The sequence below is a fragment of the Melospiza melodia genome, chromosome 20 (genome assembly GCF_035770615.1).
Source record: "Melospiza melodia melodia isolate bMelMel2 chromosome 20, bMelMel2.pri, whole genome shotgun sequence".
Lineage (NCBI taxonomy): Eukaryota > Metazoa > Chordata > Aves > Passeriformes > Passerellidae > Melospiza > Melospiza melodia.
Genome location: NC_086213.1, coordinates 3,370,937 through 3,387,306, shown reverse-complemented (window position 1 = coordinate 3,387,306; position 16,370 = coordinate 3,370,937). Strand labels below are relative to the sequence as shown.

At 45.6% G+C, this 16,370-nt stretch overlaps 1 protein-coding gene across 3 annotated transcripts; it reads right to left on the bottom strand.

Moving 5' to 3' along the window:
* Nucleotides 1-2,483: 2,483 nt before the first annotated feature.
* SLC2A11 (solute carrier family 2 member 11) lies at nucleotides 2,484-15,269 on the bottom strand. Of its 3 annotated transcripts, XM_063173497.1 has the most exons (12): nucleotides 14,781-15,266; nucleotides 12,043-12,141; nucleotides 11,380-11,540; nucleotides 9,545-9,669; nucleotides 8,723-8,852; nucleotides 8,463-8,611; nucleotides 7,169-7,356; nucleotides 6,190-6,300; nucleotides 5,618-5,719; nucleotides 5,418-5,493; nucleotides 4,423-4,550; nucleotides 2,484-3,815 (listed from the first exon to the last, which is right to left on the bottom strand). In XM_063173497.1, the coding sequence occupies exons 1-12, from the start codon at nucleotides 14,799-14,801 to the stop codon at nucleotides 3,615-3,617; spliced, it is 1,491 nt and encodes a 496-aa protein (XP_063029567.1). In that variant the 5' UTR covers nucleotides 14,802-15,266; the 3' UTR covers nucleotides 2,484-3,614. The 3 variants fall into 3 exon arrangements, 2 of the variants coding, with proteins under 2 accessions (XP_063029567.1, XP_063029568.1); XR_010030200.1 differs by lacking the exon at nucleotides 5,418-5,493 and having other exon boundaries at nucleotides 3,794-3,815; nucleotides 14,781-15,269; XM_063173498.1 differs by lacking the exons at nucleotides 12,043-12,141; nucleotides 14,781-15,266 and having other exon boundaries at nucleotides 9,545-9,665; nucleotides 11,380-11,502.
* Between the last annotated feature and the right edge of the window lie 1,101 nt (nucleotides 15,270-16,370).

Genomic DNA, 16,370 nt, shown 5'->3' with positions numbered 1-16,370 from the left:
TAATTATAAACATGGGAACATGAACCAATCACCAATCAAAATAGGTGCCCCTGTTGCATTCCCCAGCAGCTGATAATAATTGTTTATGTTCTCTTCTGAGGCCTCAGCCTTCCAGAAGACACAGAAATCTGAAAGAAAGGATTTCTGTGAAAAAATGTCTGCGACACCTTAGTGAAACAATTTTGTTCTTTCACAGTGTCAACGCTCCCTTTGGTTTTTCTGAAGTTCTTGCTGTGTGGGTTATGGTTATTGTGTTGGTCACTGATGCAGCTGAGGACATCTGGGGAGCTGTGTGCTCCTGCCAGGGCTCTGGGTGTGCTCTGGCAGCAGCTGGGGACAGGAGGAGCTGTGGGAGATGAGTAAAGGACAAGGAGGAAAGCACTGATGGAAGCCAAAGTCCAAGGACCGGTGCAAACTGGAGTGGGCTGGCTTGGACTCCTCAAGTGTTAGTCTGGGTAATCAGTGATCACATCTACAGTAAAAGTTCCTGTCTGCTACCTTGAGCCTCAACCCAGAAAAGCCTTTTGAAGCCCTACTTGGCCTGTGCATCCAGCTGACTCATAATTGACTCTTCAAGAGCAATGGTCAGTGGCTGAAAGTTCAAGTCTGTATCCCTTTAATATATGGCAGATGCTAGGAAGGTTTAATGTCAGTTTGAAATCCTGACTGTAAAATCTTTCATTTTATCCATAATTTTTGAAGGGCAGTGTCCAAGATGGTTCTGTTAAAAGCCTTTTACACATTATTCAAACAGCTTAGGGGGGAATTCCCTCTCCTGGTGAGTGGCTGCCCTTGGTGGTTCCCCAGGCTGGGATGTTGTGTGTCCTTGGAAGAACCCCAACACCAGCTGGGTGCAAGTGAGAGCTGGCTTGTGCAGAGGAGCAGTGTTTGAGGACAGCAGCAGTACTAGTATTCCCTAGTGTTGATGGTTATTAATTAATCCAACAGTGCACAATTATTTGATTTGCAAACAGTAATATCAGCTGTGAGTCTCTGAGGATCACTTTTCAAGATGTGGTTTTGCCTAACACCTTATATAAGAAAATGTGAACTAACGTCATAAATTTCTCAGTTGAAAGTGTTTTAATTCAGTAACAATTAACCAACTTGTTAAATGCTTCAATTAAAATTTAACAACTTAGACCAACTGAAATGTAACCACTGTTTGTGTTTGTTTAATCAGTTTATAGACCCCTGATTTCAGGCCACAGTCAGAAAAAAAATGCTGGAAGTTGGAATTCATGTTTTCTGCCACATGTACTCACAGGACTGGCTCTAAAAGTCAGGAAGCCAAGTAAATGTGTAAATGTGTAAATGTGTAAATGTGCAAAATCATTTCTGACCAAGCCTGTTTCATACTGACAGGTGCAGATGGCCAGGTGCATTCTGTATAAATGTGTAAATGTGTAAAATCATTTCTGACCAGGCCTGTTTCATACTGACAGGTGCAGATGGCCTCCGTCCTTGCAGGGCTCTGGGAAAACGCACAGTCCTGACTCATGGGAGTAGCCACAGCAGTGGCCAAGGGAGCACCCCTGGACACTGGAGGACTTCTCTTTTCTCTGACCTTTCTGCTCCTTTCTGCTCCTCTCCCTCTGCCCAGGCAATCTCCTCAGTCGATCCCTGCTCCATACCCTGCAGCTCCCCCCGATCCACTTCCCTGGCTCTTGTCCTTCCTCTGGCCCTCACCAAAGGAATTACAGAATATTTTGCCACCATCATTATAGTAGTGGCACTTTTTGCTTTCATTCTGTGTTTCATTCTTTCCCTCTGCTCCTCCCTGCTCTCTCCAAACTACAGTAATGAAAAGTATCTCTCCAGTTCCCAATTCTATGGAGTCCTGCTCTTGATTGTCTTGTCTCAAAATCCTGCATAATTCAAAATCTCAGTGTTTTCCAAGAGCAGAGGTAGCTGCTCTTGCCCATGTCTATATACTAATGACTTCTAAAATAGCAACAACCACAAAGGAAAAAATGTTTCTTTTTTTTTTTTTCATACATTATAAAATTTGGGTAGTGAAAGAGTATCACGGACATATTTTATGAAAAATCCTTTTGCTAGGATCTTTTGTCCTGAGAAGCTGAGAGGCCTCAGAAACGAAATGTAAACAATAATTATCTGCTGCTGTAGAATGCAACAGGTGAATCTTTGATTGGTCTCATGTGATTTTTTTAAATTAATGGCCAATCACACTCCAGCTGTCTCAGACTCTCTGGTCAGTCACAAGATTTTATTATCATTCCATTCCTCTTAAGCCTTCTTCTCTTCTTTTAGTATAGCTTTAATATATAATTTTCTTTTAATACAAGATATATCATAAAATAATAAATCAGCCTTCTGAAACATGGAGTCAAGATTCTCATCTCTTCCCTCATCCTGGGACCCCTGGGAACAGCACCACAAAAGAGTTCTTGCACAGATTCCTCTTCTGAGAAATAGATCTGCTGCTCCACTCGTGTCCAGCACGACAGTAACACACTCCAGAAATGTTTACAGTCTTTTTATTCAAAAATGCTGCATTTTTCTTTAAAATGTAGTTCAAAAATACACTGAAAGAAACTTTACCTACTTATTTTGCAAATGTATTCTTCTTCGTTGTAAACATGAGCAGCGCTGTGCCTTTCACACAAAGGCAAAAGAAAAGAGGGGGCTTGGTTATGACTTTGAGAAGAAACTGGGAGAAGCTTAACAGTCAGGCCAGTGCCTGTGCAAGGCCACGTTCGGTGAGGAGTGTTGCCCTGTTCTGTGTCAGGTTAACTGGAAAGATTCAATCTCACATCTGGCTCTTTGCCAAGGAGCTCTATGGAGAGAGCTGCAGAGAACATTGGGGTGTGACCTGGAGATGCACACCCAAAACCAGCCATGCTCTCACCATGGTTAACATCAGCACAGGTGCAGAACCCTACAAGGTGCACCAGCAGTGTCCACGGGAGCAGAACAAATTAGAGAATTACTCGTGCTTTACAACATAGGACTGGAAGACAGCAAACAAGCCATGAAGGAAACCAGTCCAGAATAAAGAGTCTGCAAAACAATGCCCAAAAGTCTGTTGTATAATAAGCCACTTAGCAAGTAATAGAAGCTTTCTTTCTAATCCATCTGTCACATGTTTTTATAGCTGAAAATAATTAACTGCTCACTATTGCTTAACAAGTAGGGATCAATTTGAAATCACTTAATAACAGAAACAACGGGAGCACCAAGACAAAGTACTGAAAATTTCATCTGGTGTCTGAAACCAGAATTTAATCGCATTAATTTCTGTGTTAGAAAGCCCAGATTCAGGGGCAAGGAAAGAAGGACTTCTGAATTGAAGAAATTCTGAGTAAGTTTTCTAAAGCATTACATGGTGTTGTATGATGATAAGAGAGTAAGGCATCATTCTGTCATTCTGATATGGATTCTAAAATATGCATGTGTTACTACTAAAAGCTGAGAACAGATTATTGAACTTTTGCTTGGATTATAGGTTCAAGTGTATGTTTTCAAGGTGAACTTAAGAACCTAAGAGTAATAGATTGTCTCTAACTTCTCTCTTTGTGTCCCTGCAAGGGCACAGAGCCACTGCTGAATTCACTGCAGAATTCCCCCAGATAGCATCTTCCATTCTTCTGCTACAATGAGGTGGTTTTGATCTCCTCAGGGCCTTTATAGAAACCTCCACGGGTCTTAGCTTTGAAGTTCCTTTTCCCAAACTCCTCCGAGATTTCCAGGAAGGATTTTCCCTTTGTCTCAGGAAGGAAAAACCAAACGTAGAGGGCAGTGCAGACACAGACCACAAGGAATGGGATGTAGCAGAAATGTGCTAGACTTTTCTGAGGAGGAGGAAAAAACAAGACAGTGTTGGTGACATTCTGTATGGTGACAGAAAGGCCACTAATCCCTCTTCCTGCCTAAAGTCACCCAGGGAGTATTTCTGTGAATCCTGGTGAGAGCCTCACATGCCTGGATGCAACAGCTCCCCAGCATAGACTGGGAAATTTGACATAGCAAAAGCAGTATTTTTAATTGTCTTTTTGGGGCTTTCTCCCTATATATAACTATAGAGCATGGGAGCCCTAAGTAGGAAGTAAGACAGGAATGTATATTGTGGAGTTTTGCTCCCTCTTGCTTCAGGAATCACCTTAAGGAATAGAGGCAGGGTCTGGCAAAGGACAATTACATCACATGTTCTGTTCCAGCTGTTCTCAACTGAGGACAGACAAGGAATATTGATCATCCATCTCCCAAATGATTCCGCTCCCAACCTCAAATCAGAAACCACGGAGAAAGTTTGGTTTAAAGGAGTTCTGGCCACTCTCCTCATAAAGATACTTTCCAAAGAAGTGCTATCTTGCTGCTTGCAATATTCTCTTTTCCTGTCCCTACCAGAGCCCCTCTCCTGCCCAGGGCACTCAGAGCTGCTTGGCTTTGGGAACGCACCACAATGAAGGGAAAGGCTGTTCCCACCACAAACAGGTTGAACCAGAGCAGGGAGCCACAGATCATGTAAGCAGCTGGTCGGGACATTTGATCAAAAACCTCTGTGGGCAGAACTCCTGTTACACCAGCTGGAAAAAGAAATGGCAGGAAAGTTAATCGTGTTGTTAACATTGCATTAAAAACAAGAGAGCACATTTTAACAAGAAAACACAACATGAAGTGTGAGAGGTGAATTTTTAGGTTAAATATTAAGGGACTGGGTGATTATTCAGACTTTTCTCATGTTAGAATGAGCTGCCAGGAAAGATTTTGTAATCCACATTATTCTTACCAGGACCCAACGGTGAGAAAGGCTTATAATTAATTCAACTCCATGGCACTGTAGGGACTGGGACAAGAAATTATTGCCAACTTGTGTGGCATGTGACACTGGCAGCTTGGTTCTATTCTTGCCTGCCTTCCTTCAAACTCATGTGAGCAAACAGAGTCTCACATCTCTATATTCACCATGCAAACATCCACAACATCCTGTGTATTGCCCACCCCCAGAAACTGGTGTATTCTGCCACAGAAGGGCACATTAGTAGGCTCACAGATAGATGTGGAAATTGTATCAGCAAGAAAACAACCAGATGGCATAGCCAACAATTTCTGGGATTAAAGTGAAGCATTAGAAATTTTGGATTACAGACCTAATGGACTGGGCAGCAAATCAAAAGTAATCTATTTAAGCCAAGAATCACTTCCAAATGCATTAGCCTAATAGCCAGGATGACTAAGGGGGAATATGACAGAGAGAGAGAAATGGGCACAGCCTGGCCCTGCACAGCACTGACTGACCAGGGGCACCAACCCTGTGACACAGCCAGACAGCACCTGCAGAAACTCGTTCCTTGGAGTATGCTGCAGCTAAAGAGGGTCTGAGAGTTTCCATAAGATGCCTGCACACATCTCCAAACCCCAAAAGTTTCACTGAAAACACTGAGGGAACTGACCTGGTCCGATTCCAAAGCTCAGGATATAGGCGAAAATGCAGGCCATGCTGAGATAAGGCATCCAGCTAATCTGAGTCTACAGCCACAGAGACCAATGGAAAACCAGTGAGGGCACTCATTTGCCACCACTGAACACCCCAGCCATACAAAAGGCAAAGCCCAACTCCATTCCACTTCAATAAGTGAGGAAAGTTTGTTACCTGCTGGCTCAGGGCGACCATGAAGACGATGGCCCAGGCTGCCATGAAGATGTATCCCCCCAGCAGCAGCGGCCTCCGACCAGCATAGTCTATGATCATGTTCTGCACACAGTGACACAGGCAAATAAGGCAAGATATTTAACCTGGCTTTATATTTCCTGCCTCTTTCCTCTTCACCTTTCAATACTCCATGCCTAGTTTGCTTTACAGTAACTTTCAGGATGTTTTCTGCTTCATAGCAAAAAAAAAAAAAAAACTCAAAAGAAAGTTCTGGTGGCAGGAGTCAGGAAGAAGGGTGATCAGGGGAGATGAGAATGTCCCAGCTGTACCTAAACTCTGCCACCATCCATATGAACACAAAGCAAGAGAGTTACACTTGTTAGAGATTTCAGACAGTGATGGCAGTGCAATGTCTGACCAAATAGCTCTGCATTAACCCATCTGGCTGGGGGTGCTGACAGACAGCCTGGCTCCTGTGCCTAAGGGGCTTCCTTGGCATGGAAAGCAATGTAAACCCCAAGTTTGGAATTGCAGCAGAGGCTGCAGTCAGCACAGTGCACCGAGAGTCTCACACAAGTGACAGATGTGATCAGCTCACAGCTTCCCGTGCCGATTACAACATAGGGGATTTTGTCCTCGGGAATTCCAGCCTCTTGGAACACATAAGCTGCATAAAAATACATCTGTGAAGAGAAGAAAGGAGACAGCAGTAAGGGAAGACATCTGAAAATACATCCCACTGTTTTTCCTGAAGGACCATGCAGAGTGACCACACAGGCTATTTTGACAGCATCCTTCCGAATCCTCCCATAACACACAGGTGTATTTTGGGGACCAAACACCTTGTTGGGGAAGGTGAAACAGGAAAGCCTTATCAATATGATTGTCTGGCAAAAGATTTTGAGAATATGGAAACTCTAAGTGAGATTGAAATGAAAGCAAGCTTTGAGATCCCTCAGTTACTGAACAACTGGAAAACAATGGTGTGGACAGCTGAAGGTGATCCCCTTTTGATGGAACAACACCCTCTGCTTGCAGACAGCTCCAAGGGTCAGAGCAGACCCTGCAGCTTGGCAGAAGGGCCCAAAGAGGAGATTTTAGGGTTTAAAATGTAGCACAGTATGGTGATGTAATGATTCTTATAGGCTGTATGGAAATGCTATAGGATTTGTATCTTGTACTAGATTGGTCAGTGAGAATCAGAATATTCAACACAGAAGAAGATTTATGGTATTGGAACGGGAACCTCGCTCTCTTACCCTTTTACTCTCTCACCCTCTCATCCTCTCTGCCCCTCTCTTCTCTCAGCCCTGCCCCAGCTGTGTTTGGCAGCTCCCAGCAGGGCCCTGCACCCAGGCCCTTTGCAATGAACCCCAAGTTCCTGACCTGGCTCAGAGATCTCTGCTCTCCGTCCATCCCCACCATCCTACCCCCTGACACTCCTACAACACCTGACACGTGAAGATCTCCACAGGCAGAGAGACACCATTGATTCCTCTCCTGCTGCCAGAATGTTGAGCCCCAGAGCCCCCAGGCCCCCCGGCTGCTCACCGAGTCGTTGCCGCAGAGCTGCATGGCGCTGCTCAGCACCACGATGCTCACCAGCTGCCAGCGCTGCCCTGGGTTCTGGAACAGCTCCCAGGGGTTCTTTGCTCTCTGGCCTTTCACTGCAGCCTGCTCTGCCAGCATCTCCTCCAGCTCTGCACTCAGGTCACTGGTGCCTCTGAGCTTCTGCAGGGCTGCAAGGACAAGGGAAACTCTTAGTCCTGGGTTTTTTCTTCATTTGGTTGCTCTGCAGGGTGAGGGGTGGAGCAGCAAGTGATGGTGGCAGAAAGCTGCAGGACAGAGCCTGTGTGATGGTGCTCACAGGGGTCTCAGGTTGAGGGAAGAGACGAGGATCTGACTCCATGTTTCAGAAGGCTGATTTATTATTTTATGATATATGGATTACATTAAAACTATACTAAAAGAATAGAAGAAAGGATTTCATCAGAAGGCTGGCTAAGAATAGAATCAGCAGGAATGGTAACAAAGGCTCTGTCTTGGCTCTCTGTCCGAGCCAGCTGACTGTGATTGGCCATTAATTACAAACAACCACATGAGACCAATCCCAGATGCACCTGTTGCATTCCACAGCAGCAGATAATCAATGTTTACATTTTGTTCCTGAGGCCTCTCAGCTTCTCAGGAGGAAAAACCCTAAGGAAAGGATTTTCCATAAAAGATGTCTGCCACAAGCCTGTGATCATGCTGTGACCTTCACAGAGTTCACTGGCTCTGGTGCAGCCAGAAAGGTTTGGGGGAAAGGGAGTGCAAACCCCTCTCACCATTGTTTGACAAGTGAGTATTTCCCATCAGTGCCATTTTAGCAGCCATGCTTCTGACTCAGATCTCAAGTGCCCTCCCTGGGGAATGCAGGCAATTAAGATGTTCTTGGTACACAGCACATATTTCCCACAAAATAACTCCAGCCACTCTGCATATAAGGATTTGTATGCCACAAATCTAACTAAATCCCTTAATATGAACTGGCTTCAGATTTGATCCTGAGCTCTTCAACCAGCATTTATTTCACTACATAGTTACAAAACATTTGCCATTGTGAACACAAGTCTTACCTTTTGACCCTATTACTGTAGCAAATAAGCCTGTTGTAGGAAGATGCCTTTCAATTCCCTCAGTACATCAAATCATTTTAAGATTATAGAATGTTCTTTAGTTTGAAAGGAGGAAGTGATCATATTTACTACTTGATATGAATCTTCCTACATGTAAAATTTGTGACACCATTCCAAAAATGTTGGGGCCCAAGTCTCACATGAGCTAATAGTCACCCTAAACTCACCAGAGATGCAGGATTCTTTGTCTCCACGGTCAATCAGGAGATATCTGGGACTCTCAGGGAACCAAGGCAGAGCTGTGAGCTGGATCAGGGCAGGAACCACATTGCTTGCTAAAAGGAATGGCCAGCTCTCCTCCCCTCCCAGGAGCTCCCTGGAGAAAAAGAAACAAATACTATTTACACAGAATCTTTACAACCTGGCAAATAGGGAGGGAGGTAAGGAAGGAAAGGAAGGAAATATTGGGCTGCTTGCTTTACCTTACCTGAGCCCAACAACCTGCCCCAGCACCAGCCCCAGGGCTGTAAATGATGCAGAGGTCAAGGCCACAGCTCCTCTGAGCTTCTTTGGGGCACTCTCTGCCAGGTACATGGGCTGAATGTTCATGCTCACACCTGGGCAAGGCAGACAAATGCTGACCTCAGCTTGTGGGCAGAGGAGACAAGAATAAATGCAGGCAGCCCCTCTGGAGGCTGCCAGCTGCACTCTTCTGTTGCAGGCCTTGTGATAAATAATCTACCTGAGCTTCTTATTCACCCAAACCTTCCATTTCACCCCTGTCCTTGTGTAACTAAACATTTCAATATTCATCAGCAGCAGTGGACAATGAAACTGAAACCTGTCAGGGCCTCAGCCCTGTGGTCTTTTCAGCACCAAATCCAAGGTTATATGCAATGTTTCCCCTGACCTCCCCCTTTTGAGGGGAATATCATATTTTAAGTCCCTTATATTGATCATTCCCTTATACTGAAAATTTCCAGATTTTTCTACAAAAGCTTTTGTGGTGGTGCTCATGCTGGTGAGTGACTGCCATTCTTACAAGCAGATAGGGATCCATTTTCAGCTCAAATTTTCCCCACGCACAGAGATGTTTACATGCAGTACACAAAACCTCCTTGCCTGTGTATGCTTTCAGACAAAGCCCTTACAAGCAAAGTATAAAATCTGTATATACAACTTCTTAATTCACTTACATGTGTCTGGTCAGCCTAAAGGATTAATTGCTTTAACATCCTGGATCATTCCTACTTAAATATCTTCTGATTGTTACCACCTTCATCCTTCTATATTTCTCCTGTTGGCATACCTGCATTCACACCAGTAAGAAATCTGCTGAGCATGATCATTTCAAAGGACTTGGCCATCCTGCTGCACCCAGACAAGGCTGCAGCTATGATCACAAAGCCATTGTTCAGCAGCAGGGACATCTTCCTTCCAAGAGAAAACACAGTTGTGAGCACGTGTGTGGCAGGACCAGCTCTGGCATAAACCACTTTGTCACCCAGATTTTTGAAGATTTTCTAAACCTTCTGATGTTTACATTCTTGTAACAAATCTTCTCATGCACTTTATGTAAATAAGTTATTGTTTTGCATTCTTTTATGGAAGAGGAGAAATTTGATAGACTGTTGGTTTGTCCAGTGTCATTGGAGAGGTGGCACTGTCACCCTCCAATCCACTGTCACTTTTGGAAATCTAGAAATGTTAGATAACAAACTTCCTTTTCCACCTTGAAACAGCAGTGTGTGCATTGTGTAATTTTGTGTCCTACAGTGACATCCCTTCCTGGGGCAGCTGCAGAGGGGCTGCAGCCCCCCACAGAACCTCCTGGTGAACCCAGCCCTGCAGGAGGTGTCCCTGTGCCACCCCAGGGCGTCCCTTCAGGCTCTCTGAGGCCACCACCAGGTTCTCCCTTAGGGCTCCTGTGCTCACACACAGTTTCCATTTGAATGGAGAGCAATATTCCCTCAGCAAGCCATGAGCATTTTGGTCTGCAATTGCTAATTTGTTGAAACAGGCATTTTTCATGTAATAGTGTAATTGTTGTGAAACTTTGACAGAAAGTTTTCATGTGTCCCAGGAGAAATTTCTGCTGAAAACCAGGGGGAAAAAAGAGAACTCTATTGACCCTTACTGTTATTATAGCCAGAAATTCTCTCTAGTCCCTGCTCACTGCTTCACCAGTCAGTCTTTGTTTCTCTCATTTTTTGATGGAATAAGATTTTATTCCAAAGTCGTACAGGGTGAAATCTCAAAAATGGAATGGATTAAGGAAGCCATATCCTTCCAAGTCTTCATAACCATGAAATTAGTAAGTCATGGGACCTCAAACCATAATGGGCTCTCCTTCATCATATAAGAGAAGCAAACCAAAGTGGTAGCAGATAAAGGAAAATCCTAGGGTCAAGAGGCAGGGAGGCAAAATCTAATTTCCTATTAGCTTATGTAGTTTATGTAGCTAACACTGGTTAGTTTGGTTTTGGTTATTTTTAGGTTTTTTTCTGAAGACAGCTGGGGATAGAGCTGTGTATGAAAGATGTATGAGGTAAGACAGATACTTTACAGAGACTCAAGCACAGAGTAAAAAAGTCCCACTGTGGAGATTTAATGAATACTTCCTGAAATATTTCAAACCAAATTGTGGCTACACAACCTGTGAGACTTGAGGAGCTGGGATGCACCCACTGCTCTTTGTAAGCACCCTCTGCTTTTCTAGTGTCATCCCCACAGTTTATTTTGAAGACAAATCATTAGTCTGATCCATTATCCTTGTGATAATCATTATGGTATCATCCATTATGATATCATATCATTATTATGTCATCCATTATAATATAACATCATTATTATATCATCCATTATGATTTAAAAGCATGGCAGAGAACTGGGCACAAAAATGATAGAGATTATGTGAGTGGGTACTGTGAGAAGGAGCTGAGCTGAAATCCTTGTAGCCCCTCAGCTGGGCTGGAATGATGAGAGGGCAATGTGGGAAAAAAAACAGTTCCCTGATGACTTTTGAGATATTCAGATATTTGAGATATTATCTTTAACCACAGTGGGTGTTTTGCTGTAGGGATCCTAACTCCTCTTGGACTAAGGGAAGCTGCAAAGCTTAAATTAAACTGCAGCACCTCTTACCTGCCCAGCACGATGGCCATGGGGCCAGCAGCCACAGCCCCAGTGAGGCCTCCCAGAGGGTAGGCAGAGACAGTGAAGGACCAGAGCAGCAGCACTGTGTTGCTCTCCAGGGGAACCCCCATGCGCTCCAGCCAGGTCGTGTTCATGAACACCTGGATGTACTGAGAGAGAGAGGACAGAGCTGCAGAGCCACCAGAGAGGGGAGGGGCACAGGGAAATGCTCCTTTATTATTATATCTATTTATCCTGTGTTTATGCTTCTAATCTCCTCCAGATCTTAGATGGTTTTTTAGTAAAGAATTTAGGGTGTAAAACTGTTGCTGTTGAAAAGTTGCAGTTGGTTTATATCTCTATGTGGTTATTTTTGATAATTTAAAAATTCATTTCATGGGTCTCACTCTCAATCTAAAGGCAAAAATCAACTTCAAAGGATGCAGGTTGAAAAATTCTAGAATTAGATTTTGCTAAAGCAGTTGAAACAAAGCTTTTGAATAAGCTTGTGACACTAGGTCCTGCTCAAGGGTGGCTTTTGACAACCAAGTCCTGTGCTCTGGATGTGAATTACACAGAGAGAACCACACACCCTTGCTTTCTGCAGATTTCCAGGGGCACCCACTGCCCCCAGGGTCTGTCAGGGCAGGCACTCAGAGCTGCAGTACTTACTGAGGCTGGGGCATTGATGATGGAGATGTTGTACCCATACTGGAAGGTGCCTCCAATCCCAGCAGCACAAATTGTCAGGATCAGGATCTTGTTCTGGAGCTGAAGAAAAGGGGCAGACAGTGGGTGGCTTCCTTGTACAGAATAAACTGACTCAAAAGACATTGAGGCTTTGAGCTGGAGGATTTTCCCACGGCCATGGATAGCCAGTGCATTTGGCATTCCTTGGTGTGCTGTTATTTCCATCCCTTCATGATAATAACACACATTTTAGATTAGAGTGTCTTTCCTGTGATGCTGCACTTGTACAGAGCAATGTTTAGCAGTCTATGTGCATTCAACATTATGAGACAGATGAAATGTGTGGCAGCCAGTGGGTTCAGATCTCCTTGGGGACACTCCTGCTCACATTGCCCAGGGACAGCACTGCTGAGCCTTGGGAGGCAGGGAAGGGCAGGGGCTGCCTCGTGGGGCATCACAGGATCAGTGCTGCAATAAAAGTCAGGGCTCTTGACTTCTGAAGGGTGCAGAACAAGCTGTCCTGGCTGGCCCAGCTCTGCAGCTGACAGCTCACTGGCAGGCTGACAGCAGAACTGTCGCTGTTTTAATGGCCTGGAAAGGCTCGGGATGGCCTTGGACAGCCCGCGCTCCAAAGGACGAAAAGACTCTTCAGGGTTTTTCTCGGTCTCGGTGTTTATTAGTTTTTTATCTACAAGATTTTCTCTTGGCCTGACAGAGGTCTGCTCAGCAGCCAGCCATGAGCACACTGAGAGCCCCCGGGGCGGTCACTTATCTTTATACCCAAAACTACGTATACAATATTTACCTATTTTCCCCAATACCTTTCACCCTTATTAACCAGTGCACTTTTAGTAAGGACCAAGCCCAAAGTGCCACCACCACCGCAGAAGATGGAGGCCAAGAAGAAGAAGGACAGGACACGCCCCAATTCCTCCATCTTACTTTTCTGGACCCCCCTGTACAGAAATCTTAAACCCTGTGTCTCACACTCTAATTAACCTATCCCTTCACCATTCACCCAGTGAAATCCTCCCATCCTCATACAGGTGTCGTCTCCCGTGCAGGATCAAAGTCCAGCCACCAGACACTTCTGGCAACATCCCAGGACTCCCGAGCCCCCCAAGGGTGGTCTCGGTCACTCTGCACATCAGTCCTGAGGTGCTGAGATCCCACACAGAACCACACAGCTTCTTTCCACTATTTTGTGCCTGTGCCTTTGGTTTCCCCATGTGCAGGTGAAATCCTGTGACAGGCAAGATGTGCCCTGTGCCAGTGGTCACGGGCACTTTCAGGATGAGGGGAGAGATGAGGATTTGACTCCATATTTCAGAAGGCTTGATTTATTATTTTATGATATATATATTACATTATAACTATACTAAAAAGAAGCAGAAGGAAAGATTTCTTTTCAGAAGGCTGGTTAAGAATAGAATGGAATCTATAACAAAAGTCTGTGGCTCAGACAGAGAGTCCAAGCTATCTGGTCTGTGGTTGGCCATTAATTGTAAACATCCAAGATGGCCCAATCACAGCCACACCTGATGCCTTCCACAGCAGCAGATAACCATTGCTTACACTTTGTTGCTGCAGCTTCTCAGCAGGAAAAATCCCAAGGAAAGGATTTTCACAAAAGATGTCTGCGACAGTGCCCTGAGGGAGTCCCGTTCCACATCCCAAGATCACTCTGAGCATTTTGGAGGCCCCTGATTTTAGCCTGACACCTCCTGCCCAATGTTCTGGGTGGCCCGAGGCCAGGATGGCCTTTGCCAGCCCCTGCTTTAAAACCCCTCCCACTGGGAAAGCTGTGGTGCCACATAAAGAGCCCATGCTCAGGCTCGGCTGTTTGCCCGCCAGTGCAGGGCACCTCAGGCCACACTGTGTTTTGCTACATGAATATGACCCCAGTCACCCTGAGAACTTAAATAACCCAAAGCTGAGAACCTCTTTCTGCTTTACCTGCTCATTTTCTCCTTACAGAGCTGTCCAGCAGAGAAAAAGAAATTTTGCTCTAGTCTCACAATATCTCTAAAACCACAAATTCAAATAATCTTGGATTTTTTCCCTTTCCTCAAAGTGTTTTCCTTTAAATACCTTCCATACCAGCCCGAGACAGGGTGTCCTCCAGGACAGAAATAAAACCAGACTATTTCAAGCCTGCAGCAGGAGCAGACTGAGCTCTCCTGCCCCAGCTAGCAGCATATACATTTCACTTGCACTTTCCATGGCTACACCACCTCCCCGTCCTGTTCCTCAGAACCGGGCTAAGCATTGGGCACCTCATTATCCTCGTTCTCCAGGTGAGTTTCCTCTCCCTACAACAGCACATTTCTTTTTCATTTCAATGTCTAGGAATACACCACTCCTGCTCATTTCCCTGCTTTCATTATAAAACACATCCCCCACCAAGCCGTGTGTTACAGAGCTCTTTAGCGCCCATGAGCTGAAGCAGAAGGGTTTGTTTCTCCCTTCGGGGGCCGTGTCCGTGCTCAGAGCTGAGCTGCATTTACAGAGGGACATTCCCAAGCCTTGTGCTGCAGTGCTTTCCCAGCCCCCGTGGGGGTGTGCGGCTGCCAGGAGAGACATTACTCTGCAGCTTTATCCCAAGGACTGCATGAACCGGAAAATTAATTCTATGCAAACCTGACAGTATTACACAGCTTTATAAAAACCCAAATTAAAAAAAAAATCAGTCAATAAGAATAGTAAAATAGATGTTTTACCAATCTCTGCAGCTTGTCCATCCTCTTTCGTAGGTTTTCCTCTGTCTGCCAAGGCTCTGGTACTCTCAGGGTGCTCTGAAGGATTATATAAATCTCCAACACAGGAATGTGTATTTAGTCAGCCATTACGTTAGGATAAGACACTTGATTTGTCAGGTGCTTTGCCAGCTGATTTACATTCCCAAAACTGAGCTGCACGTTCATTAGCACGACAGTTCAGTCCGTTTTGTTGAAAGTCCATGCCAGTCCAGGGAAAGGATTCTCCAAGATCCAGACCTGTCTAAACCCTCTTGAAGGCCAGTGTGGTTTACAACCTCAATTCCTTTCAGAGCATCTGGCACAGCTACCACTATCACTTCTCTGACCGAGTGTGATCAAAGCAGAAATGAACTACAATTTTTTTTTCCTGATTGTACTTGTCCTGGAACACAATCTAGAGAGACAAACCAGACTATTTCCTGTTACAGTGTGTTGCAATATCCTCTTTCACCTATCCCAGCCCCCTAGGTGTGGCAATGCCTTCTCCCTCCCCCTGCCCCTGCTGAGAGCTGCCCATCAATCTCAGCAGGCCAGTGAGAATCGTCTGATTGGCCAAGTTCAAAAGATGCCCCTCAGCACTGAGGTCATTGGTCTGTCCAGATGTCATTGTCCCCTGAGACTCCCCCCCTCACACCTGGTTGGTGCTCACCTATCCCTTCCCTCCCCCTGCCCTTGGGTTTAAAAGGACATTGAGGCCATGCGGAGCTGTTAGCAAGATTCAGCCCTCTGTGACCCTGGTATAAACGTCTGGATTAAACCCTCCACAGATTCTGTCTCCTTTTCCTCTTCACCTCGCCTACAGCCTTTCCACCAGAGGTAAACTGAGTTTACCTACCAAGCCTGGACTTGTTCCAGTGCCCAGCTGCAGCACCCAGCCAGCCCAAAGTGTCTGTGGGGTGAAACACCACACACCCAGCCAGCCCAAAGTGTCTGTGGGGTGAAACACCACACACCCACAGCCAAAAGTGTCTGTGGGGTGAAACACCACACACCCAGCCAGCCCAAAGTGTCTGTGGGGTGAAACACCACACACCCAGCCAGCCAAAAGTGTCTGTGGGTGAAACACCACACACCCAGCCAGCCAAGTGTCTGTGGGGTGAAACACCACAGCTGCCACCTTTGGCCCAGCAGCAAGGGCCAGACGAGCCCAGGCACGTCCCACCCGGTAATATTGGGATTTAATTCATTTCCCTTGGTGCCATCAGTGACAGGAATGAATGAAGCCCAAACCTGGTTATCCAAGGCCTTTCCCAGTGCTCCTGGCTGTGTCCTGGTGGCAGATAAGCAGTGCAGGTGCTGCTGGAAAGGCTGTGCACAGAGGAACAGAAGGCTGTGCTCCTGCTCCCTCTCCTGTGCTCATTCTGTGTCCTGGTGGCAGATAGGCAATGCAGGTGCTGCTGGAAAGGCTGTGCATGAAGGCACAGAAGGCTGTGCTCCTGCTCCTGCTCCTGCTGCCTCCCCACAGCCTGGCACAGAGCAGACAGCCACGCCTGGAGCTCCTGTCAGCTACAGCAGACAGCAGTGACAGCCTTGCTTCTTTCTATGGAACAG

What these genes read in the sequence shown, in the direction of transcription:
- SLC2A11 (XM_063173497.1), bottom strand. Translation starts at nt 14,801, where the DNA reads ATGGACAAGCTGCAGAGATTG. An exon ending in TGATCACATCTGTCACTTGT is followed by an intron (nt 5,720 to 6,189) that starts GTGAGACTCTCG and finishes CACTGTGTGCAG; the next exon opens with AACATGATCATAGACTATGC. An exon ending in GAGCTTTGGAATCGGACCAG is followed by an intron (nt 4,551 to 5,417) that starts GTCAGTTCCCTC and finishes TTCTTTTTCCAG; the next exon opens with CTGGTGTAACAGGAGTTCTG.